General features: G+C 43.6%; 1 protein-coding gene across 2 annotated transcripts in view; it reads left to right on the top strand.

Annotated features, from left to right (window-relative positions):
• The window catches only part of SV2B (synaptic vesicle glycoprotein 2B), a 246500-nt gene that overhangs the window by 209136 nt on the left and 12296 nt on the right, over positions 1-25068 (top strand). For both annotated transcript variants that reach the window (XM_077472252.1, XM_077472251.1), the window contains exons 8-12: positions 2635-2723; positions 2810-2974; positions 6914-7047; positions 19719-19919; positions 21281-21440. In XM_077472252.1, coding sequence (XP_077328378.1) covers positions 2635-2723; positions 2810-2974; positions 6914-7047; positions 19719-19919; positions 21281-21440 — 749 coding nt within the window. The remainder of the gene's footprint in view (positions 1-2634; positions 2724-2809; positions 2975-6913; positions 7048-19718; positions 19920-21280; positions 21441-25068) is intronic.

The following is a 25068-nucleotide window of genomic DNA, read 5'->3' as shown; positions in this document are numbered from 1 at the left end:
TGAGAGCTATGGCTTTAGGCCTTCGTTCGTTTCTCCACAAACTTTTCTCTCAACCGCTGTGCACACATCCACTACCCTAGTTGCTCCCTTGCAGCCACATAACCAGGGAACAGTGGACCCCTGAACACCAGGTAGAGCCCCAGTATCCAGATTACAGCCCCAGGAAGATACACAATTGACCAGCAACAGCCCTCATATTTCACCAGTTTCCATTAAGAGAAACCATTGGAAGCATCTTTCTGTCAGAAACCATGAAATCAGGCCGAGACAGAAATACAGTTAAATCACACCTGTTTAATAATAAAAGTAAAAAACATAGCCAAAGTTCACTAACCAGCATGGATAGTCAGCCAAGCCAGAAGTCAGGGATCAATGTAGTGGAACAGCAAGCAGCATCTGGAGCCAGAAGGGATGTCAGCAAAGCAAGTCTTGAACAGGATCACAGGAGATAGATTCTGTGATGTTGACCAAGGCAAAGCTCCTCTGGAGTGGGTGGCTTAAGTAGGGAGGACTGATGAGAAGGATATCATCAACAGCTGAGTACCTGTGAAGAGTACCTGAGCCCAGCCCTGACACTTTCCAAATATTTGTATTATGGTTTGCAGTTGGGCCATACTCTTTGCATATTCGGATGATGGATTGAACAGTGCTCCATGAGATGTTCAAAGCTTGGGATATTTTTTTTTATATTCTAACTGTGCTTTAAACTTCTCCATAACTTTATCCCTAAACTGCCTGGCATGTCCTTCATGATGCCGTTTGTTCACTAAGGGTTTCTAACAAACCTCTGAGGGCTTCACAGAACAGCTGTATTTATACTGAGATTAAATTACACACAGGTGGACTCTATTTACTAATTAGGTGGCAGTTGGTTACACTAGATTTTTGTTAGGGGTATCAGAGTACAGGGGGCTGAATACAAATGCACGCCACACTTTTCACATATTTCTTTGTAAAAAATGTTGAAAACCATTTATCATTTTCCTTCCACTTCACAATTATGTGCCACTTTGTATTGGTCTATCACATTAAATCCCAATACATAAATAGATAAATATTTATATAAATAAATAGATAAATAAACAGAAATACATTTACGTGTTTGGTTGTAACATGACAAAATGTGGAAGCGTCATATGACGTGATCAGGATAACAGGCGATCGGAGGTGCTGTATGTCAGTCTGACACACTGCAGCTCCGATCGTGGTATTAAGACTCTGACAGCTGATCATCGCGTGAACCAGGAAGTGTCGGTAAACGTCTTTCCTCGGTTCACGTTGACAGGGAGACGCGATCAGCGGCTCTCCCTGTCGGGGGGGGGGGGTCTGTGCTGATAATTAGTACATTGATTATCAGCACAGCCTCATCAAAAGGTGCCCATCAGCTGCCAGCCTGTCCCCCTTTATAAACTCCTGTTAGTGCCCACAATAGTGCCAATCAGTGCCCAAAAAAGTGCCAGTCAGTGCCACATCACTAATGCCTGTCAGTAGCTCCTCATCAGTGCTGCCTATCCAGTGCCACCCATCAGTGCCCATTAGTGCTGCCTATCAGTGCCGTCAGTCCTGCCAATCAGTGCCCATCAGTTTTTTGTTTTTTTTAATTGTCGGCCTTTTTTCGTTTATAGTGTAAAAATTAAAAATCCCAGAGGTGATCAAATAGCACCAAAAGAAAGCTCTATTTGTGGAAAGAAAAAGATAAAAAATTAGTTTGGGTACAGTGTTGCATGGCCACGCAGTTGTCATTCAAAGTGCAATAGCGCTGAAAGCTGAAAATTGTCCTGGGCCAGAAGGGGGGAAGTGCCCGGTATTGAAGTGATTAAAGAGTAGTTTCCATAAAAAAAATAAAAATAAAAGTCAGCAGCTACAAATACTGCAGCTGCTGACTTTTAATAATCGGACACTTACAGTACCTGTCCCAGGGTCCAGCGATACAGGGGGATAGAAGCCCCGCTCTTCAAGTCCCCCCCCCTCCGCTCGGCGGCGCCGGCACTGCAACTGTGGGCACCCGGCTGTGACTTCACAGCCGGGCACCCACTGCACATGCTCCAGTGGCTCCACGCTCTGTGATTGGCCACGCAGTCATCTGGGACCTGTCACATGTCCCAGATGACTGACAGAAGGGAGGGGGCAGAGCTGGGCGCTTCCTATGCCGAGGGGAATTGATGTCACCAGCCCAGGTACTGAAGGAGGCAGACTACGAGGGAACCCCTAGCAACAGGCATTTAGAGGTGAGTTAAAAAAAAAATCCAAATGTTTTTTTTTTATATTAGGAATTTTAATTTATTTATTTTTTCTGTGGCAACACCACTTTAAGTATACAGTGAATCAAGGAAATACAGCATTATGGTCACTAGATGGAGCTGATGATCATAGTGAATAAGTATTATGATCAGCTCCATCTAGTGGCCAAGAACATGCGACCCAGAGAGAAAATAGTCTGGCAACTTTTGATTTTACTGGCATTTGCACAGAACACATGTATTACATGCACGTTCTCAGGAAAGTTGCTCTGCAATTTGTTTTGTAAATACACCCCTAAGTGTTGCAATATAGACATGGTGATCATGATATCTGATGGCCCATGCTATATGTTATATGCTATATGTTAATATTGGTTGCCTCCCTTTACTTTAGGTGTGGGAAAGCATGCTGTACTGCTTTACTGGACAGTATAGGAAGAACACTATATTTCTGGCTATAGTTTGGTTCAGCATGTCATTAAGGTATGTATTATTACTCCTGTTCTATTTTATTGTTGTATAGTCATGCCTTACGTGGAGTATTACATCTCCTCTATTGTCCACTGCAGCTATTATGGGCTCACCGTCTGGTTTCCAGACACAATCCGCTACCTACAAGAAGAAGACTATGCAAGCAGAGTCAAAAAATTCGAAGACGAACATGTGCGGAATTTTGTGTTCAATTTCACATTGGAAAACCAAATACATACAGACGGGACATACTACAATGATAAGTAAGTTATTCTAAATGCTGAGGTATTGGGCAGAATACTGAAGATAGAGGACTGAGGGGCTTATGTATAAAAAGTTAAAGGGTAACTCCACTTTTGTGGGGAAAAAAAATAGCAAATAAAGAAAAAATAATAGAACGTGTATAATTGTCACACTAATCATATTGTAATTGAATGTTATTAACCGCTTTCCGACCGGCTCACGCCGATATACGTCGGCAGAAGGGCACATAGAAGGCATATTAAGGTACCTGTAGGTTGCACTTTAAGATGAGGCTTGTGGGCGTGCACCCGCCACGAGCTCCATGAGAGCGATCCTGGGTCCTGCGGACTTGATGTCTGCAGGGATAGATACCCGCGATCGTCTCACGGAGAGGAAGAACGGGGAAATGCTAATGTAAATAGTACCCCCCCCCCACACTCAAATCCTATCACAATCCAAACCATCCTCCCCAGCACACAGTTTCACTCCTTCAGCCCCAACCCTCTCCTCCCTCCATATGCCCCCTTTGTGCACAAATCATCCCCCCACCCCCCCTTAGCAGAAATCCCCCCACCCTCCAATTCCCCCTCCTAGCACTAATCTTCTCCCACCCTTCCCAACACAAACTACCCCAAAACAAATCCCCCCTCCCCACCCACATACCTCCCTCCTTCCCAGCACTAATCCTCTTTCCCCTCCAAATACTCCCTTTTTGCACAAATTACCCCCCCCCCCATCCCCTCTTAGCACAAATCCTCCTCCTCCTTTTCCCCCTCCTAGCACTAATTTTACTAGCACTAATCCTCATGACACATCACAGGAAGCACTCTCATGGCTAACAGAGGACCGAATTAGGAATAGACTTGAAAAACGCAACATTAATAAGTCACCGGGACCAGATGGCTTGCACCCGAGGGTCCTTAAGGAACTCAGTCAAGTAATTGCCAGACCATTGTTCCTAATTTTTACGGACAGTCTACTGACTGGAATGGTAGCAGCTGATTGGAGAAAAGCCAATGTAGTACCAATATTTAAAAAAGGGCCAAAATAGATCCTTGGGATTTTACAGACCAGTTAGCCTAACATCAATAGTATGCAAGCTCTTGGAGGGGATGATAAGGGACTATATACAAGATTTTAGTAATGAGAACGGTATCATTAGCAGTAATCAGCATGGATTCATGAAGAATCGTGCTTGCCAAACCAATCTATTAACCTTCTATGAGGTGAGTTGCCATCTGGATAAAGGAAGGCCCGTAGACATGGTGTATCTGGATTTTTTCAAAAGCATTTTGTAAAAAATGTTTTCCCCAGTTTAGTCCGATATATATTCTTCTACATATTTTTGTAAAAAAAAAATTGCAATAACCATATATTGATTGGTTTGCGCAAAAGTTATAGTGTCTACAAAATATATTTATGGCATTTTTATTATTATTATTATTTTTTTACTAGTAATGGCGGTGATCAGAGATTTTTATCGTGGCTGTGACAGGACACTGGCAGGGAATGGTTGAACACTAGGGGGCGATCAAGGAGTCAGCCCCCCCCGCAGTTAGAACACACCTAGGGAACACAAGGGGTTAACTATGTTCCCTAGGTGTGTTCTAACTGCGCGGGTGGGCTGACTAGGGGAGGAGACCGATCAGTGTTCCTACTTAGTAGGAGCACACAATCTGTCTCTACTCCATTAAGTGAACTGGGATCTGTTCACACACACAGCTACCGGTTCTTGCTCTGTCACGAGCGTTCGCGGGTTCACGGCAGTCATTGTGCCTGCCGGGCACACACATCAGCTCTGGGGACATGCTAAAGCGGCGTAAAGAGCCGACATACAGCTATGACGGCTCGGGCAGGGGAGCCAACCTGCCGCAGTATAACTGCAGCGGCTGGTCCGAAAGCGGTTAATTTGTTTATAAACGACCTGGAGGATGGGGTAGACAGCTCAATCTCTGTATTTATGGATGATACTAAGCTAAGCAGGGCAATAACTTCTCCGCAGGATGTGGAAACCTTGCAAGAAGATTTGAACAAATTAATGGGTTGCGCAACTACATTGCAAATGAGGTTTAATGTAGAAAAATCTAAAATAATGCATTTGGGTGGCAAAAAATATGAATGCAATCTATACACTGGGGGGAGAACCTCTGGGGGAATCTAAGATGGAAAAGGACCTTGGGGGTCCTAGTAGATGATAGGCTCAGCAATGGCATGCAATGCCAAGCTGCTGCTAACAAACAGAATATTGGCATTAAAAAGGGGATTAACTCCAGAGATAAAGTAATAATTCTCCGGCTCTGCAAGACTCTGGTCCAGCCGCACCTGGAGTATGCTGTCCAGTTCTGGGCACCAGTCCTCAGGAAGGATGTACTGGAAATGGAGCGAGTACAAAGAAGGGCAACAAAGCTGATAAAGGGTCTGGAGGATATTAGTTATGAGGAAAGGTTGCGAGCACTGAACTTATTCTCTCTGGAGAAGAGACGCTTGAGAGGGGATATGATTTCAATTTACAAATGCCGTACTGGTGACCCCACAATAAGGATGAAAATTTTCCGCAGAAGGGAGTTTAATAAGACACGTGACCACTCATTAAAATTAGAAGAAAAAAGGTTTAACCTTAAACTACGTAGAGGGTTCTTTACTGTAAGGACAAGGATGTGGAATTTCCTTCCACAGGCGGGGGGGGGGCATCGATAGCTTAAAAAAACTATTAGATAAGCACCTGAACGACCGCAACATACAGGGATATACAATGTAATACTGACATATAATCACACACATAGGTTGGACATGATGGACTTGTATCTTTTTTCAACCTCACCAACTATGTTACTATGTAACTTCTCCCACCCTTCCCAGCACAAACTACCCCAAAACAAATCCTCTTACCCCCCACATACCTCCCCCCTTCCGAGCACTAATCCTTCCCTCCCCCAGTACAAATCCTCTTGGCTGGGAATCACAGCATTGAGGAACTGGAGGGCATCCCAAAAGAGATGCAGCCATGTACCCTAGGTGCTAGCGACACCCCTGATACTGCTGTCAGAGAAGCGATCCACTGCAGATCACTTTTTAGAGCCTGCCACTATGTGAATTTGTTCTCTGCACTGACTTAAATAAAGACTAATGTAATGCAAATAAATTATGTTAGTAATTTTGATAACTTGCACCATACTAATTAATTGAGGACAATTAAGTATTTCAAACAGAAATGGCAAAAAAAAAGTAATGTTGCCTAAATGGCTCCTGATAAAAGTCGAACCTAATCTAATATGTGTAGGGGCCTTCTTTAGCAGGATTTATTGCATTTGATGTCCCATTAAAATGGACCCTACAAAGAAATGAATTATTAAAGTAGTTCATATCAGTAAATTACAGTCGAAGTATAATGTCAGTGTATGGATTCCCTTCACTATACTGACATCTAGTGGAAATAAAAGAGAATGCATACAGTACTATCAAATACAGTATATTGCAGGGATATGCAATTAGCAGACCTCCAGCTGTTGCAAAACTACAAGTCACATCATGCCTCTGCCTCTGAGTGTCATGCTTGTGGCTGTCAGTCTTGCTATGCCTCATGGGACTTGTAGTTCTGCAACAGCTTGAGGTCTGCTAATTGCATATCCCTGATATATTGCCTGATCGTGTAAAATCACAAGACCCATCGTAAGATAACAGAGGGCTGTCTCTACTTTTAAAAATTCACCAAAGGCCAAGTATGCAGCAGTGAGCATCAGAGTTAAATAAAACTTTGGATAATCAGGACAATCTGTCAGACAATAGAGCAGTGGATCAGCATGACACCAAGGTGAATAGCATTTTCAGAAGGAAAGGTCAGCATCAGCAGTGGCAGGAAATTTCAAATCACATCCGATTACAGAAAGAAGTGGGGTCCTAATATAAATAATGATTTTTGTTTTCCTTTTTGCCTTTTTTTTTTCATTTCTGCCATTTAGGTTCTACAAAATGAAACTCAAATATGTCACTTTTGAGGACTGCCTCTTTGATGAGTGCTACTTTGAAGATGTCACTTCAACTGGAACTATCTTTAAGAACTGCACTATAAAATTCTCTTACTTCCATAACACAGGCAAGACAGCATGTTTTCTTTTCTTTTCTTTAGAACATCGGCCTGACAGATATTACTTGTTAAAATCAAATATAAATAGCGCAGCCCTAAGAATAATTATAATAGTATTTCTTACCTACAAAATGTCAAAATTAACAAATTGATGCAAAATAATGAATCTCATCCACATCAACCTAGTGATAACATAACAAATCCCACTCTGAGTGTTATGTATAACTTAATGCATTCACCACATAACAATGTATCATATAAATCCAAAACAGCTAACATCAAACAAATATTTGCTCATAAGCATTAACCACTTAAAGCGGAGGTCCACCCTAAAATAAAAAATTACGTTAACATTCTCAAAAATATATATAAAAAAAAAATTGAAATGTATTTTTTATTTTTTACTTACCAGAAATCCCTGTTGCTAGGCTTCCTAATCTGCCTTTTCCTATTCCGCGGCGCTTCTTCCTCTTCGGCGAGCTACCCCGCTGTCTTCTGGGACATGTGTGTGTACCAGAAAACCACGGGGCCAAAAAACAAAGTGCTGTGCGACTCGCGCATGCGTAGTAGAAAACGGGCAGTGAAGCCGCAAGGCTCCACTGCCTGTTTGCCTGTGTTAAGATGGTGGCGCAGCACCCGATGTGATGGATGGATCGGCCTCGGGGGACCAACATCGACAGGTAAGTGTCCTTATTAAAAGTCAGCAGCTACAGTGTTTGTAGCTGCTGACTTTAAAAAAAAAAAAATTGCGGCTGGAACACCGCTTTAAGGACCAGAAGGATTTGCCTCCTTAATGACCAGGCCGTTTTTTGTGATTCGGCACTGCGTCGTTTTAACTGACAATTGCGCGGTCGTGCGATGCTGCACCCAAACAACATTTATGTCCTCTTTTTTCCCACAAATAGAGCTTTCTTTTGGTGGTATTTGATCACCTCTGTGGTTTTTATTTTTTGTGCTATAAACAAAAAATAGTTTATGGCAAAGTAACGTAGTGCCATATCCCAAAAAATGGCCTGGTCATTAACCACTTGCTTACTGGGCACTTAAACACCATTCTGCCCAGACCAATTTTCAGCTTTCGGTGCTCTCACAATTTGAATGACAATTACTCAGTCATGCAACACTGTACCCAAATGAATTTTTTGTCCTTTTTTTCCCACAAATAGAGCTTTCTTTTGGTGGTATTTGATCACCTCTGGGGTTTTTATTTTTTGCGCTATAAATGAAAAAAGACCGAAAATTTTGAAAAAAACGCATATTTCTTTGTTTCTGTGACAGAATTATGCAAATTATTAATTTTTCTTCATAAATTTTGGTCACAATTTATACTGCTACATGTCTTTGGTAAAAATAACCCAAATTAGTGGATATTATTTGTTTTTTGTGAAAGTTAGAGCGTCTACAAGCTGTGGTGCGAATCACACAAAATTGATCACACCTGATGTACTGGTGGCCTATCTCGCTTCTTGTGACCCGAACAAGTCAGGAAAGTACAAATACCCCCCAAATGACCCCTTTTTGGAAAGTAGACATTCCAAGGTATTTAGTAAGAGGCATAGTGAGCTTTTTGATGTTGTCATTTTTTTCCCACAATTCTTTGCAAAATTAAGATTTTTCATTTTTTTTTTTTCTCCACAAAATTGTAATTGTAATAGGTTATTTCTCTCACATGGCATGTGTATACCACAAATGACACCCCCCAAAAAATTCTGCTACTCCTCCTGAGTATTACAATACCACATGTGTGTGACTTTTTCACAGCCTGGCCACATAGAGAGGCCCAACATGCAGGTAGCGCCATCATGTGTTCTAGGAACATAAATTGCACATCTAACTTGTTGACTATTTATTACACTTTTGAAGCACCAGGACAATGACACGTGACACTGATGACAGATGGCACTGATACGTGGCAATGATGACACTTATACGTGGCACTGATGACAGGTGGCACTGATGACAGATGGCACTAATATGTGGCACTGATGACAGATGGCACTAATATGTGGCACTGATGACGCGTGGCACTAATACGTGGCACTGAAGACACGTGGCACTAATATGTGCCACCGATGACAGATGGCACTAATACGTGGCACTAATATGTGCCACCGATGACAGATGGCACTAATACATGACACTGATGACGCGTGACACTGATGACAGATGGCACTGATAAGTGGCATTGATGACACGCGACACTGACAACAGATGGCACGTGACACTGACAGGTGGCACTGATGACAAATGGCACTGATACGTGGCACTGATGACAGATGGCACTATGTGGCACTGACGACACGTGGCACTGACGACACGTGGCACTGACGACACGTGGCACTGACGACACGTGGCACTGGGGGCAGGTGGCACTGGGGGCAGGTGGCACTGGGGGCAGGTGGCACTGGGGTGGATGGCACTGGGGGCAGGTAGCACTGGGGTGGATGGCACTGGGGCGGATGGCACTGGGGCATATGGCACTGGGGCAGATGGCACTGCTGGGGGCGGATGGCACTGCTGGGGGCGGATGGCACTGCTAGGGGAGGATGGCACTGCTAGGGGAGGATGGCACTTTATTTATTTTTTTTACTTTTTTTTTTTTCACAGGCAGAACGGCTGCCGCTGCAGCCATTCATCTCTCCCCTCTCGCACTGTCTGTGCGAGGAAGGAGAGCGGCGCTGAGAGATGATCTCATATGTTTACATATGAGATCATCTCCCATTGGACACGCCGATCACGCTGTAAACGGCCGCTGTGATTGGCCGTTTACAGCGATCTGTGTTTGCTTGTCCCCGGGGGACACGGCGAACACAGAACTTCCGCGATGCGCGCCCGCGGCGGCGCGCATTGCGGAAGTAAACATCAGGCCATCCAGGGACGACCGCCCGGACGAACGCGCCTGCTCTACGGCCGTCATTCGGCTATAGGGCGGGCGCGACGAGGTTAAGGTGGTAAAACCTTCCAGGGCTGAAGTGGTTAATGTTTATCTACAGCTTTGTTTGATGTTAGCTGTTTTGGTTTTAGATGTTACATAGCACTTTGAATGAGTGGGATTTGTTGTTGTTACCACCAGGCTAATGAAATGAAGGAAATTTATTTTGCATCAATTTGTTCATTATGATATTTTTGTAGGTAGGGAATACTATTATAAATAATTCTCCGTGCTGCATTTATTTCTATTTGACTTTCACTATTTATTGTCTTGACATATTACAAGCATAGGTATTAGATACGGACAGATATGGCTTGAATGACCTTATTTTTATAATATTTTTTTTCTGAACTAATCTAACAAAGCCTCATACACACAATGAGATTATCGTAGAAATGATCGTTCGTTTTTTTTTGTTTTTTTTGCATGCTGGTCTCCATATTGAAAATGAAGAAGTTACTAAAGTTAAAAAAATTCTCGTACGACAGAATAAAAATTCTGAAGTGATGTCATATGTTGCTTTGTATTTTTGGACAAAAACTGTTCTGATTAAATGAAAATGGTGCGATCGCTGCGTAGCAAAAGCCTGTGTGTACATGGGTACACAGGCTTCTATGGAGTTGAGTTTAGGATTTTCGTTCTTTCGAATTTTCAGATTTTCTTTCTTATTTTTGGATTTTCGAATTTTCGTATATTCAAATTTATGAATTTGCGAATTTTCGAATTGCGATCATAATGAATGCCCTGAAAAACTAAAAGGAAAACAAAAAACGAATGAAACGAAAATGAACAAACGTGTCTAGTTTTTATAATGTTATTAGCGTCCAGTGGGAGGCCTTAGGATTTGGGGTCACGGCAAAGGGGCAGAGGGCCTGGACGTGCTACACACGCCCTGTGTGCATGGATGAAGTTATTTTGGGCATGTGTAGCACATTTACGGTACTCAGCTGGTTATAAAAGAATAAATAAACCCCGCCCACTTGGTTGCAATCTACCCAGACTCCTCACCAAGATCTTTCAGAGGTTGCAACCATCGGGGTAAGATACTTCATACTGTATATGGTGGGAATGCCCCAAGATTGGGGCATTCTGGAATGGTCTCATTGCTCTTACCTGGAGAGTCACAGGCTTGCAGATCCTAACAGATCTTCTCATTTCACCACGCAGTGATTTGGTCGAGGAAGTTCCTTGCAGTTCCCCCAGAGGTTAATCTTTTTCATGCTGCTTGCAGCCAAAATTTCCATTGTAATAGCCTGCAAAAATCCCCAACTTCTCTCCCACTTTGATGATCGTTAAAATCTGGATCATTCAAAATATAGTGAGTACCCCTAGGTTCTATACCAGGGGTCTCCAAACTTTCTATACAAAGGGCCAGTTTACTGTACTTAAGACTTTAGGGGGGCCAGACTGTGGCCATCGGGAGTAGAAAAGTCCCAGCATCAGTTGGAGTAAATAATACCCCATCTTTGGTGTCAGTGAGAGGAATTATGCCCCATCGTTGGTGTCGTTGTTAAGAATTGTGCCCCATCACTGGTAGTATTGGGCCCCATTGTTGACATCGTTGGGAGGAATTGTGCCCCATCTTTGGTGTCATTGGGAGGAATTGTGCCCCATCTTTGGTGTCATTGGGAGGAATTGTGCCCCATCATTGGTGTCATTGGGAGGAATTGTGCCCCATCTTTGGTGTCATTGGGAGGAATTGTGCCCCATCATTGGTGTCATTGGGAGGAATTGTGCCCCATCTTTGGTGTCATTGGGAGGAATTGTGCCCCATCTTTGGTGTCATCGGGAGGAATTGTGCCCCATCTTTGGTGTCATTGGGAGGAATTGTGCCCCATCGTTGGTGTCACTGGGAGGAATTGTGCCCCATCTTTGGTGTCACTGGGAGGAATTGTACCCCATCTTTGGTGTCATTGGGAGGAATTGTGCCCCATCTTTGGTGTCATCGGGAGGAATTGTGCCCCATCTTTGGTGTCATTAGAAGGAATTGTGCCCCATCGTTGGTGTCATTGGGAGGAATAGTCCCCCATCATTGGCATCATTAGGCCCCTTTGTTGGTGTCCATGAATGAAATGGTGCCCCAAGGGCCAGATAAAATCAAGAAAAGGGCCAAATCCAGCCCCCTGGGCCACAGTTTGGAGACCTCTGTTCTATACCAACAAGCCTGAGGTGTCGTAATACTTTCCTGATCAGTTTGCTCTGATCTCCACAGTTTTAACAAAGACCACCAGAGGGTGTCAAGATATTGATGTGCTAAATTCAGTTCTCTAAAATGCAAACTTTTATGACAAAAAAATAACCAATGTGTCAGCATTTTTTTTTGTGCCGAAATGAACAATTTTTGAAGCATTAGTAGTGGCATCTATTGAAAAACAGTTTGCACAAATCTACAGCACATGCGCGTGTTAAAATGTAGCCCTGGCTCATGTATTTGATCGACGAAAAATCTACAGTTTATGTTGTTATTGACTGATATGTCAATAATTGGGTGACATCTATTGATACAATGATGGCGTTATCGCTTGCATGCTCGACAAACCTTTAGAAACCCCACCGTTTTCTAACCATGTATGGCCAACTTTAGTTTACACTTGCGTTTGGAGGGTGGTAAAAATGGGCAATTGAGCTGCATTTTTTCTGCCCAAACATACCCTGTAAGGGGGGGGGTTAAACTCATGCCACTCATGCCACTGCCACCTGTCACATACCAGTGAAGGAGGCCACATCACAACTGCCTTGAATCTTCTTGGAAAGCTTCTTGGTGCAGTCTTTTAGGGGTTAAAACCTGTGGTGAGTAAGCAACATACTGCCTCCTCACCTCCCGTCAAATGCCCTCAAAAAAACCAATCGACCACAGATCGCTTTTCAGAGGGCAACACTTGTGTAAACCCTAACTTAGGCGCTAAGATCTGTACAAGTACAGTATGTATTTTTATGACACCATTTGTGTTGCCTAAAAATATGTATCTGTATCGTCTCTTTAAATTTTTGACAATAAAAATATTGAAAAAAAATCATTAAAACTGAACTCCGGGCTCTACACTCTACACAAGGAGAGAGAGCAGCAGTGACTGTTTTTTATTACAGGAAACTCCTGCACAGATCTAAATAAATATATATAATTTTATATTTATATATATATATATATATATATATATATATATATATATATATAAAACATACCAAGGAAAAAAAAAAAGACCCAGCATGTCCCAGCAGCCATACAAATGTCATGAATAATTGCCATAATGTTCATTTGTGATGTGTGAAATGTCATTTTCTATGTATTTCCTATGATTCTAGCTCCATCTAGTGGCTATATGCAGTGTTTTCCCTATTGTGGTACTGCAGGAAAATACCACATTAAAGCAGGAAGCCGCCGGGACTCCGCGTTTTTTTTTTTTTTTTAAAAGCCAGCAGCTACAAATACTGCAGCTGTTGACTTTTAAAATAGTGACACTTACCTGTCCAGCGCGCCCGCGATGTCGGCACCCGAAGCCGATCTCTAGATCGTCTGTCGGGTGCTGCCGCCGCCATCTTGGGTCAGGCTTCATTTCCCGGTTCCCTACTGCGCATGCGCGAGTCGTGCTGCGCAATAAGGACGGTCCCCGCTGCCTCTGGGATCTGTGTGTTTCCCAGCAGGCAGCGGGGCACTTGCGGAAAGGGGCGTAATCTACGCCCCTTTCCGCAGAGAGCTATCCCGGAAGTGGGTGCAGAATACCTGTACTGTACTGGTATCTGCACCCCCCTCCCCCCTGAAAGGTGCCAATTGTGGCGCCGGAGGGGGGGAGGGTTCCGATGAGCGGAAGGTCCACTTTAGGGTGGACCTCCGCTTTAATCACTTCAGCCCCGGAAGGTTTCCTAACCAGGCCATTTTTTGCAATACGGCACTGCGTTGCTTTAACTGGCAATTGCGCGATCGTGCGACACTGTACCCAAATAAAAGTTATGTTTTTTTTTTACCACAAATAGAGCTTTCTTTGGTGGTTTTTGATCACCTCTGCAGTTTTTTAATTTTTTGTGCTATAAACAAAAAAAGACTGGCAATTTAAAATAAAACACTATTTTTTACTTTCTGCTATAATACACATCCGGGAAAAAAAATGTAAAAATCACATTTCTTCATCAATTTAGGCCAATATGTATTTTGCTACATATTTTTGGTAAAAAAATCCAATAAGGCCCATTTCGCACTGGGGCGGAGGTGTGTCAGCGGTAAAGCATCGCTATTTTTAGTGGCGCTTTACCGTCAGATTTGCAGCGCTATTCGGCTGCTAGTGGGTCGGTTTTACCCCCCCCCGTTAGCGGCCGAGAAAGGGTTAAAAACCACCACAAGTCACCTCTGTAGAGGGGCTTTGCCGGTGGTATAGCAGCGCTGCCCCGTTGATTTTTAATGGGGAGGAGCGGTGTATACACCACTCCTTCACCACTCCAAAGATGCTGCTAGCAGGACTTTTTTTACTGTCCTGCCAGCGCACCGCTCCAGTGTGAAAGCCCTCAGGGCTTTCACACTGGAGACACAGACAGCAGCGGTTTGCAGGCGCTATTTTTAGTGCAATAGCGCCTGCAAAATGACCCAGTGTGAAAGGGGTCTAAGCGTATATTGATTGGTTTGCACAAAAGTTAACTACGGGATAGATTTAGGGACTTTTATTTTTTTGTTATTTTTTTACTGGTAATGGCGGCGATCTCCGATTTTTAGCGGGACTGCAAAATTGAGGCGGATAAATCTTCCAGTAAGTGACGCCTTTTGGGGACCAGTGACACCAATACAATAAATGCACTGTCACAGTATAAATGACACTGGCAGGGAAGGGGTTAACACTAGGGGGCAATCAAAGGGTTAAATATGTTCCCTGGAAGGTGTTTCTAACTGTGGTGGATTCACTGGAGGAAATTCAGCTTAGATTCAGCTTAGGCTTCTTCACAGTAAGAGCTGTGAAAATGTGGAATAGACTTCCTCCAGAGGTGGTTCTGGTTCTGGCCAGCTCAGTAGATTGTATTAAAAAAAGTCTGGATTACTTTCTAAATGTACAGAATATAACTGGATACTAACATTTATAGGTAAAGTTGATCCAGGGAAAATCTGATTGCCTCTCGGGGGATCAGGAAGGAATTTTTTCCCCTGCTGGAGCCAATTGGATCATAACCCTGGTATCCCTGTGTTTGGCCAGCGGTCCGGTACAAGATAAAAGTGGTCTCTGCTGCATATTCGCCGCAAGATCACTTTTACCGGCGACCCTCCGCCGCTTACCGGAGCCGTCGGTAGAGGCGATTGGATTAGGGTTGCCACCTTTTCTTCAAGTCAAACCCGAACACTTTAGCAGCGCACAGCAATTTATTTATTTTTTTATAGTATAAACTGTACATATTTTGCTATTAAATGACATTTCTAATCATATGACGTTTATTACAAGAGTCCCCCTTTACATCAGAGTCCACAGAGTTCCCCCTTTACATCTGAATCCACTTAATTCCCCTTTTACATCTGAATCCACAGAGTTCCCCTTTTACATCTGAACTCTCAGAGTTCCCTTACACTGTAAGGGGGGACTCTGCAGACTCTGATGTAAGGGGGAACTCTGTGGACTCTGACATAAGGGATGCTCTGGGAACCCTGATCTAAGGGGGAACACTGAGAACTCTGATGTATGGAGAGGACTCTGATGTAAGGGGGAACACTGTGGCCTCTGGTGTAAAGGGGAACTCTGATGTAAGGGGTGCCCTGAGAACCCTGATTTACATTAGTGTACTCACTCAGAGACAGGAGAGAGAAGGGGGGAGACTTCAGTCACAGACAGGGATGGATGGGGAGCTCACTCACCCCTTGACAGTCAGCATCCAGATGTATCTGAGGCTGCTGAAATTTTAATTTCTGGCCCCCACTTTCCCTTTCTGAGGAAAAGCGCCAGAGATTGGAGTGTGGGCAGACACAGAGGGGTGGGGTGGGAGGAAGAGAAGCAGATTGAGCCCTCTCTCCTCTCCTGTATGTGTGTGTGTATGGGGGGGGGTTGTTAGGTTAGTGCTAACTTTGGGCAGTCAGCAACCCTGCTGGGAAGTCATGTCATAGTCTGGTCTGAATAATGTGTCTGGGTTTCAGGCAGTTTGAAACCTGGACGCATGATTCCAAACCCGAACTGCCCGGGTGAATCCCGGACAGATAGCAACCCTAGTTTGGATCCTTCTCAGTTCTGTGCATGGAGTGAGGGGAAGATGGCCCCCGCCCGTCTCCATGACATTGCAGGGCAGAAGAGACGTCATAACGTCACATCTGCCCATAGCTCCTAAAGGGGCATTTTATTTTTTATTGCATTTTAGTGTAAATATGAGATCTGAGGTCTTTTTGACCCCCCATCTCATATTTAAGAGGACCTGTCATGCTTTTTTTTTTCTATTACAAGGAAGGTTTACATTCCTTGTCATAGGAATAAAAGTGACACATTTTTTTTTTTTTTTTCAAAACAGTGTAAAAATAAAAAATAACTGTTTTTAACTTGTAAACGCCAAATCTAAAAAAGAGGCTCGGTCTTAAAGTGGTTAAAGGAGGGCGCCGCATGTCTCATCCCACCTTCTCTCCCTGCTTCTCCGCCGAAGCCCGATCTCCTCTACATCACAAGTGCTACAGATGCAGACGCAGAGGATATGGGGCACGGAGGGTGCAGGGCCAAACGTAGTCATTGCCCCAGGTCAAAGAATGTCTAGCTTCGTCAATGGACAGATATAGGATTGTGTATGTAGGATTGTATGTCTTTATTTTTTTTCCCCTTTTATTGGTTGAACGAGATGGACTTGTGTCTTTTTTTAACCAGACTAACTATATAACTTTATCCAAAAGGGAAAGTTCCGCTTGCTTGCCTTTCCCCCCTCCTTGTTTAACATTTGGCATTTTGTTTTTTTGGGGGATAGGGGGAGCGGGTACCTTGTATTGACCCGCTCCCACTTTGCCTGCAGCCTTCTGTGACACATTACAGGTCCCAGAAGACTGCAAGACCAATCACAAAGCGCTGCAAGGCTTGCTCATGTGCAGTGGGAAGCCGAATGTGAAATCACAAAGCTTCACAGCCGGTTTCCCTTAATTAGGATGGTAGCACCCTGACCCAAAGCCCATTGAAGAACCTGCCCGGGTGAGGACAGTGCTGGATCCCTGGGCAGGTAAGCGTACTTATAGTAAAAGTCAGCAGCTATAGTATTTGTGGCTATTGACTTTTTATTTATGTGTAGGAGACTGAAGCTCCTCTTTAAGGCCACTAGATGGAGCTGATGATCATGGGAAATACCCAATGACATTTCACACTTATAACATACATGGCAGGGATTATCTGTGATGCTTGTGCAAACGCTGATGCCGCGCACACACGACTTGACTTTTCAAGGAACTCGGTCCGACAGTCTTTACGGACTTTTGGCGGAGTTTCGACTGACTTTCCGAATAAACGGACTTGACCACAATCGCACCAAAGTCTGACGGATTCGAACGTGATGACATACGACCGGACTAGAATAAGGAAGTTCATAGCCAGTAGCCAATAGCTGTCCTAGCGGCGTTTTTTGTCCGTCGGACTAGCATACAAACGAGTGGATTTCTCGGTCCGGCGGAGTTCCGGTAGGAAAATGTAAAACATGTTCTATTTCTAAAGTCCGCCGAATTTTTGGCAAGCAAAGGTCCGATGGAGCCCACACACGATCGAATTGTCCAACAGACTCGTTCCGTCTGACCTTTGCTGTCAAAAAGTCTGGTCGTGTGTACACGGCATGAGACACTCAGACAGCAAGTTTATATTTGTATTTCTTTCAAAATTCAAGTAATAATACACTTTTTGTATATACAGTAGACATGATTTGTGTGTCCCACAGTTTAGCTCTAAATTTATCTTATAATACTGTTCAACCATGGCCTGAAAACTTCTCATCAACCTCCAACACAGCAGAAACCAGACAAGGAGTGGGAGGTCACGCACTGTAAGCTAATTGTACATTGCTCTCCATCTAATACGATGTCAGGCAGTGGGAGCCGAGGGGTGAGAGGTGTCAGGCTCCAAGCACACTGACTTAAAAATAAAAAAAATTAAAGGGTAACTCCACTTCCATAGCAAAAAAAAATGATATATACAGTATCTCACAAAAGTGAGTACACCCCTCACATTTTTGTTTATATTTTATTATATCTTTTCATGTGACAACACTGAAGAAATGACACTTTGCTACAATGTAAAGTAGTGAGTGTACACCTTGTATAACAGTGTAAATTTGCTGCCCCCCCCCCCCCCAAAATAACTCAACACACAGCCATTAATGTGTAAACTGCTGGCAACAAAAGTGAGTACATCCCTAAGTGAAAATGTCCAAATTGGGCCCAAAGTGTCAAGATTTTATGTGGTCACCATTATTTTCCAGCACTGCCTTAACCCTCTTGGGCATGGAGTTCACTGGAGCTTCACAGGTTGCCACTGGAGTCCTCTTTGCCTCCTCCATGATGACATCACAGAGCTGGTGGATGTTAGAGACCTTGCGCTCCTCCACCTTCCATTTGAGGATGCCCCACAGATGCTCAATAGGATTTAGGTCTGGAGACATGCTTGGCCAATCCATCACCTTTACCCACTTCTTTAGCAAGGCAGTGGTCATCTTGGCGGGGTGTTTGTGATCATTGTCATGTTGGAACACTGCCCTGCGGCCCAGGCTTTGAAGGGAGGGGATCATGATCTGCTTCAGTATGTCACAGTACATGTTGGCATTTGGGTTCCCTCAATGAACTGTAGCTCCCCAGTGCCGGCAGCACTCATGCAGCCCCAGACCATGACACTCCCACCACCATGCTTGACTGTAGGCAAGACACACTTGTCTTTGTAACCTGGTTGCCGCCACACACAGTTGACACCATCTGAACCAAATAAGTTTATCTTGGTCTCTTCAGACCACAGGACATGGTTCCAGTAATCCATGTCCTTAGTCTGCTTGTCTTCAGCAAACTGTTTGCAGGCTTTCTTGTGCATCATCTTCAGAAGAGGCTTCCTTCTGGGACAACAGTCATACAGATTTGATGCAGTGTGCGGCGTATGGTCTGAGCACTGACAGGCTGACCCCCCAACCCTTCAACCTCTGCATCAATGCTGGCAGAACTCATACGTCTATTTCCCAAAGACAACCTCTGGATATGACGCTGGGCATGTGCCCCCAACTTCTTTGGTCAACCATGGCGACGCCTGTTCTGAGTGGAACCTGTCCTGTTAAACTGCTGTATGGTCTTGGCCACCGTGCTGCAGCTCAGTTTCAGGGTCTTGGCAATCTTCTTATAGCCTAGGCCATCTTTATGTAGAGCAACAATTATTTTTTTCAGATGCTCAGAGAGTTCTTTGCCATGAGGTGCCATGTTGACCTCGCAAATGGGCTTTTGGAAGAATGGTCAAACATTCCCATAGACACACTCCTAAACCTTGTGGACAGTTTCCCAGAAGAGTTGAAGCTGTTATAGCTGCAAAGGGTGGGCCAACTCAATATTGAACCCTACGGACTAAAACAGTGATAACATTAAAGTTCATATGTGTGTAAGATGGCAGTTGTCCCAATACTTTTGGCAGTTATATTATTATATATATTATATTATAGTGTATATATACTGTGTGTGTATGTGTGTGTGTGTATATATATATATATATATATATATATTATACTATATTTATATATTTTTTATTGTTATTATTCGTTTATTTTAATCTGTAAACTTTATTATTGTGTTGTGATTCTCCAGATCTCCATGAGCACAGGTTCATTGATTGCACCTTAATAAACAACACTTTCTCCAATCACAAAGATGATTGTGACGTTGACTTTGAGGAAGATAACGATTTCCTGATTTATCTGGTCAGTTTTCTTGGAAGTTTATCCGTATTACCTGGAAATATTATCTCTGCTCTCCTTATGGATAAAATCGGAAGAATAAAAATGATTGGTGAGTATGCAGACACAATGTAATGCATTTATGGTCTGGTCCATATTCTGTGTCATGGTGTGCTCTCCATAGAGATCAGTGGACATTACTGTGTGACGTTGCATTGAGCTTCCTTCTGTTACTGCTCTGGAGAGCGGACTGAAATCTTGAGCTCTCTATGATAACTTTATGATAACTCCTTGGGATCTAATTATAAAAAAAAACATTTGTCAATATACAAATGGCTCAGCATTTTCATAGCTGTCACAAATATGTCAAATATGTGTATTTTCTGTGATCATCAGCTCCACCTAGTGGTCATAATGCTGTATTTTTCCTGATTGGGGTAGTTCTGGGGAAATATCACATTATGGCCACTAGATGGAGTTGCTGATTATAGGAAATACACATAGTAGACACATTACGGGGATTATTTGTGATGGCTGTGGCATTAACACAAACCAAGTTTTTAAAAGCAGACCCCTTAGTGAAAACTGTTTTCCTGATCACTTCACTTTCAATTAACATTAGTATATGGCAGAAATGAATAGCACTGTATGAATGGAGCATGGACAAAAGGTCCACCTCCTCTATTCATAGGGCACTTTTCATTGTGGGGAGCAATAGCATAGCTTATATGAATGGGGGGGGGGGGGTGTAGTAAGGGTGTGCATACCTGGGTACTTTTGATGAGTGCCTGTCACAGGTCCAGCAGCTCATATTAACCCTTGCAGCACTAGAACATCACAGCTGCAAAGGGTATTAGGGGGGAAGTGGAAGATTTCAAAGAGCCCGGGCAGCCAGCAGCACAAGGGACACTTCTCATTTAATGTAAGTACCGTCCCTTATGCTGATTTAAAAAAGAAAAAACTTAAAGCAGTTGTATAGTTACATTTTTTAATGTATAATAATAAGGCTATAATAAGGCAAACTTGTAGGTAAAAAGAATATCTTCTAAACCTGTACGGTTTAGGAGATATTCCCCTCACAATGAGATGCTGACTTCAGTGGCGCATGCGCTCCGGGGATTCTCGGCTGAAAGTCTGGCAGATGCTAGACCCTGCTGGGAAGAAAATGTCATCACGGCTCCGGCCACTCACAGCACTGGAGCCGCGATAACCGGAAGACACGCCGGGGGAACATGTTAGCTCCCTCAGCGCGGACCGAGTGAGATGTTGGGGCCTTGTTCTAAGGTAAGTATTTCATAATGAGCTAGTATGCGGTGCATACTAGCTCATTATGCCTTTTTCCCTTGCAGGTGTAAAAATAAATAAATAAATAAGTCAGCGGGTTTACTCCCGCTTTAAGCTTTTTTATTTCCTTTTTATTTTCAATATTATTTTTTTATATTAGTTCCTTTTATGTTTATGTCTTCCTTGTAGCTGGCTCCATGCTCATCTCAGCGGTTTGCTGCTTCTTCCTGTTCTTTGGTAACAGCGAGTCTGCGATGATTGGCTGGCAGTGTCTGTTCTGTGGAACCAGCATAGCGGCCTGGAATGCCTTGGATGTGATCACTGTAGAGCTCTATCCCACAAATAAAAGGTATTGTCTCTTCAACAAATCATTTTTCTAATGTATTCTTGACTACATAAGTCAGATATTTCTCAATTTTATTTAGAATATTGTTATTATAGTTTTAATGTGTCAAAGTTTTTTGTAATATTACTTTAAAACGATGTGTTAAAATAGCTTTCTGGCCATCGGAAGTCAATGGCTTACTATATTATAACTCACATTAACCCCTTCAGCCCCGGAATGATTTGCCCCCTTAATGACCGGGCCATTTTTTGCGATACTGCACTGTGTCGCTTTAACTGACAATTGTGCGGACATGCGATGCTGTACCCAAACAAAATTGATGTCCTTTTTTTATCCACAAGTAGAGCTTTCTTAGGGACTTTTATTTATTTTTTATTTATTTTACTGGTAGTGGCGATGATCTGCGATTTTTAGCGGGACTGCGACATTGCAGTGGACACATCTGACCCCAAATTACACTTTTTGGGGACCAGTGACATTATTACATCGATCAGTGCTATAAGAATGCACTAATCAATGTAAAAATGACACGGCAGGGAAGGGGGTTAACACTAGGGGGTGATCATGGGGTTAAATGTGTTCCCTGGGTGTGTTCTAACTGTGTGTGTGTGGGGGGGGGGGCATACTGAAACATGACAGAGAACACTGGGAACAGTATATCGCTGTCATATCACTAAGCAGAAAGGGGAATCGCCTTGTTTACACAGTCAGTAGCCTGTTCTGCCTCTCCTTACCGCGATTGCGGGTCACTGGTCGATATCAAGTCAGCGGAACCCGTGGGACCCGCTATCCTCCTTGCATGGACCGAAGTACAGGTACGTCGGTTCGCGCAGGAGAGCTGACCTGCCACAGAATATCTGCCTCAGCTGGTCGGCTAGTGGTTAAAGCGGAGTTCCACCAAAAAGTGGGACTTCTGTTTTAGGGACTCCTCACCCCTTACATGCCACATTTGTTTGGAGGGAGAGTGGATACCTAGTTTTGACATATACCCGCTCCCACTTCTGCTTGGGCCGCCTAGTCGACTCGAGCAGAAGTTTTCCCCTCCCCCTTCCTCCCTGCAATCCTCTGTGATATGCCACAGGTCCCAGAAGATTGCCTAGGCACCGAAGAGGCACAGCACGGCTTACGCATGCGCAGTGCCCCCCCAGCTGTGAAGCCGTAAGCTGTCAAAGCCGGGTGCCCACACTTGTAATGCCGGTGCCGGAGAGAACTGAGGGAAAGAACCGAGGGTTTGAGTGGTCGCATTGCTGGACTATGGGACAGGTGGGTGCATGTTTATTAAAAGTCAGCAGATAAATAATATAATAATATAATAGAATAATAAACACAAAAACTAGTGCAACTCCGTTATATGTACATATCTTGTCAAATGCAAAATCTGCATAGTGTCCCGGTTCCGCCAATGATAGAAAATCATGGCTGCTGAAGGTGCTCACAGGGCCAGAGGAGAAGTTCCGGGACCCCGTGGGTATAGGGCACAACTGATGCCAGCTTGGGGGTGGACCACCTTTACATATCCTCCCAACCCTGTGAGCACCTCCAGCAGCCGTTATTTTCTATCATCGGCAGGACTGGGACACTATTCAGATTTTGCATTTGACCAGATAGTATGTATTTAATGAGTTCTAACATTTTTATTAAACTGTCCACTAGATGGTGCTTTTCCCTTTCTACACACACAGGAGAGGTGGGGAAATCGCATTCAATTGCAGCGCATTCCTGTTCAAATCGCATGCAATTCTTTTCAGTGCCATTTATTTTGTATTGGCAAAAGTCACACCGCAAAGTATCGGTTTTGGTATCAGGAGCATTTTTAGGAGTATGAGTACTTGTGAAAATACTCAGTATCAGCATCCTATTTCTGTTGTCCAGGGTACAATGTGCCAACATATTTTTGGAACTTTACCATTTCTTCCTGTTAACTAAAAAAATACAGGGTATGTGTTTGTTTTAAAGTAGTTGTAAACGCTTACCCAGTAAAGTGACTGGCCTCAGGTGATACACAGAGATTTAACAAATCCTCCCACATAAGTTGTACTTGTTTATCTGCAGTACTCTCTCCTCTACAACTGTTTAACCACTTAAGCCCCAGACCAATTTGCAGCCAAAGGACCAGGCCCCTTTTTTGCGATTCGGCACTGCATCGCTTTAACTGACAATTGCGCAGTCGTATGACGTGGCTCCAAAACAAAATTGGCGTCCTTTTTTTCCCCACAAATAGAGCTTTCTTTTGGTGGTATTTGATCACCTCTGCAGTTTTTATTTTTTTAGCTATAAACCAAAATAGAGTCACAATTTTGAAAAAAATGCAATATTTTTTACTTCTTGCTATAATAAATATCCCCAAAAAATATATAAAAAAAACATTTTTTTTCCTCGGTTTAGGCCGATACGTATTCTTCTACATATTTTTGGTAAAAAAAATCGCAGTTAGCGATTATTGATTGGTTTGCGCAAAAGTTATAGCGTTTACAAAATAGGGGATAGTTTTATAGCATTTTTATTAATATTTTTCTTTTTACTAGTAATAGCGGTGATCAGCGATTTTTATTGTGACTCCGACATTATGGCAGACATCAGACATTTTTGACACATTTTTGGGACCATTGTTATTTATACAGCAATCAGTGCTATTTAAATGCACTGATTCCTGTGTAAATGACACTGGCAGTGAACAAGTTAACCACTAGGGGGCGGTGATGGGTTAAGTGTGTGTGTGTGTGTTTTTTTTTTTTTTTTTACTGAAGGGGGGTGTGGCTTGGCGTCTGACATCACTGATCGTCTTTCCCTATAACAGGGAACAGACGATCAGTGACAGGCTCAGTAAGAAGCACAAGGAGAGGTTTGTTTACACAGACCTCTCCTTGTTCTTCAGCTCTGTGACCCGATCGTGGGACACCAGTGGCGATCAGGACCGCTGGTCCCGCAGCCGTGGTCACGGAGCTCAGGACCACGGCTGGGCACTTAAAGGGCAACGTACAGGTACGTGCTTGTGCCCAGCCATGCCATTTTGTCAACGTATATATGTGCAGGAGGCGGTCCTTAAGCGGTTAAAGTACACAGATCAAAGGCTATTTCTCAGCTTCAGAAGACAGGAATCTGACTTCTACACAACACCGAGTATGGTGGCCTGATTTTTTGAGTGGAGCCTGGGGGAGGGGGTTATTTATGTGGCCCACTCACCTGTGTTCCTTGTCGGTTCCAGTGCATGATACCCTCCCTCTAGGGTTTCCACCTTTTCTTCAACTTAAACCCGAACACTTAAGCGGCGCAGAGCAATTTTTTTATAGTATAAACCAGTGCTTCTCAACTCCAGTCCTCAAAGCGCCCACCCTTTTACATCAGGGTTCACAGAGCATCCCTTCTGTCAGGGTTCCCGAAGTTTTCCCTTACATCAGAGTGCACAGAGTTCCCCTTTTACATCTGAAGTCGCAAAATTCCCTTACACTGTAAGGGGGCACTCTGCAGACTCTGATGTAAAGGAGAACACCAGGGACCCTGACATAAGAGATTCTCTGAGAACCCTGATTTAAGGGGGAACACTAAGTCTGATATACGGAGAGAACTCTGATGTATGGGGGAACACTGTGGCCTCTGGTGTAAAACTTTGATGAAGTGGATGCTCTGAGAA

This window comes from Lithobates pipiens, unplaced genomic scaffold, assembly GCF_037356315.1.
Source record: "Lithobates pipiens isolate NorthernLeopardFrog02 unplaced genomic scaffold, aLitPip1_a1.2 Scaffold_8, whole genome shotgun sequence".
Lineage (NCBI taxonomy): Eukaryota > Metazoa > Chordata > Amphibia > Anura > Ranidae > Lithobates > Lithobates pipiens.
Note: the sequence above shows the minus strand (reverse complement) of the source record. Positions and strands in the feature narration are given on the sequence as shown.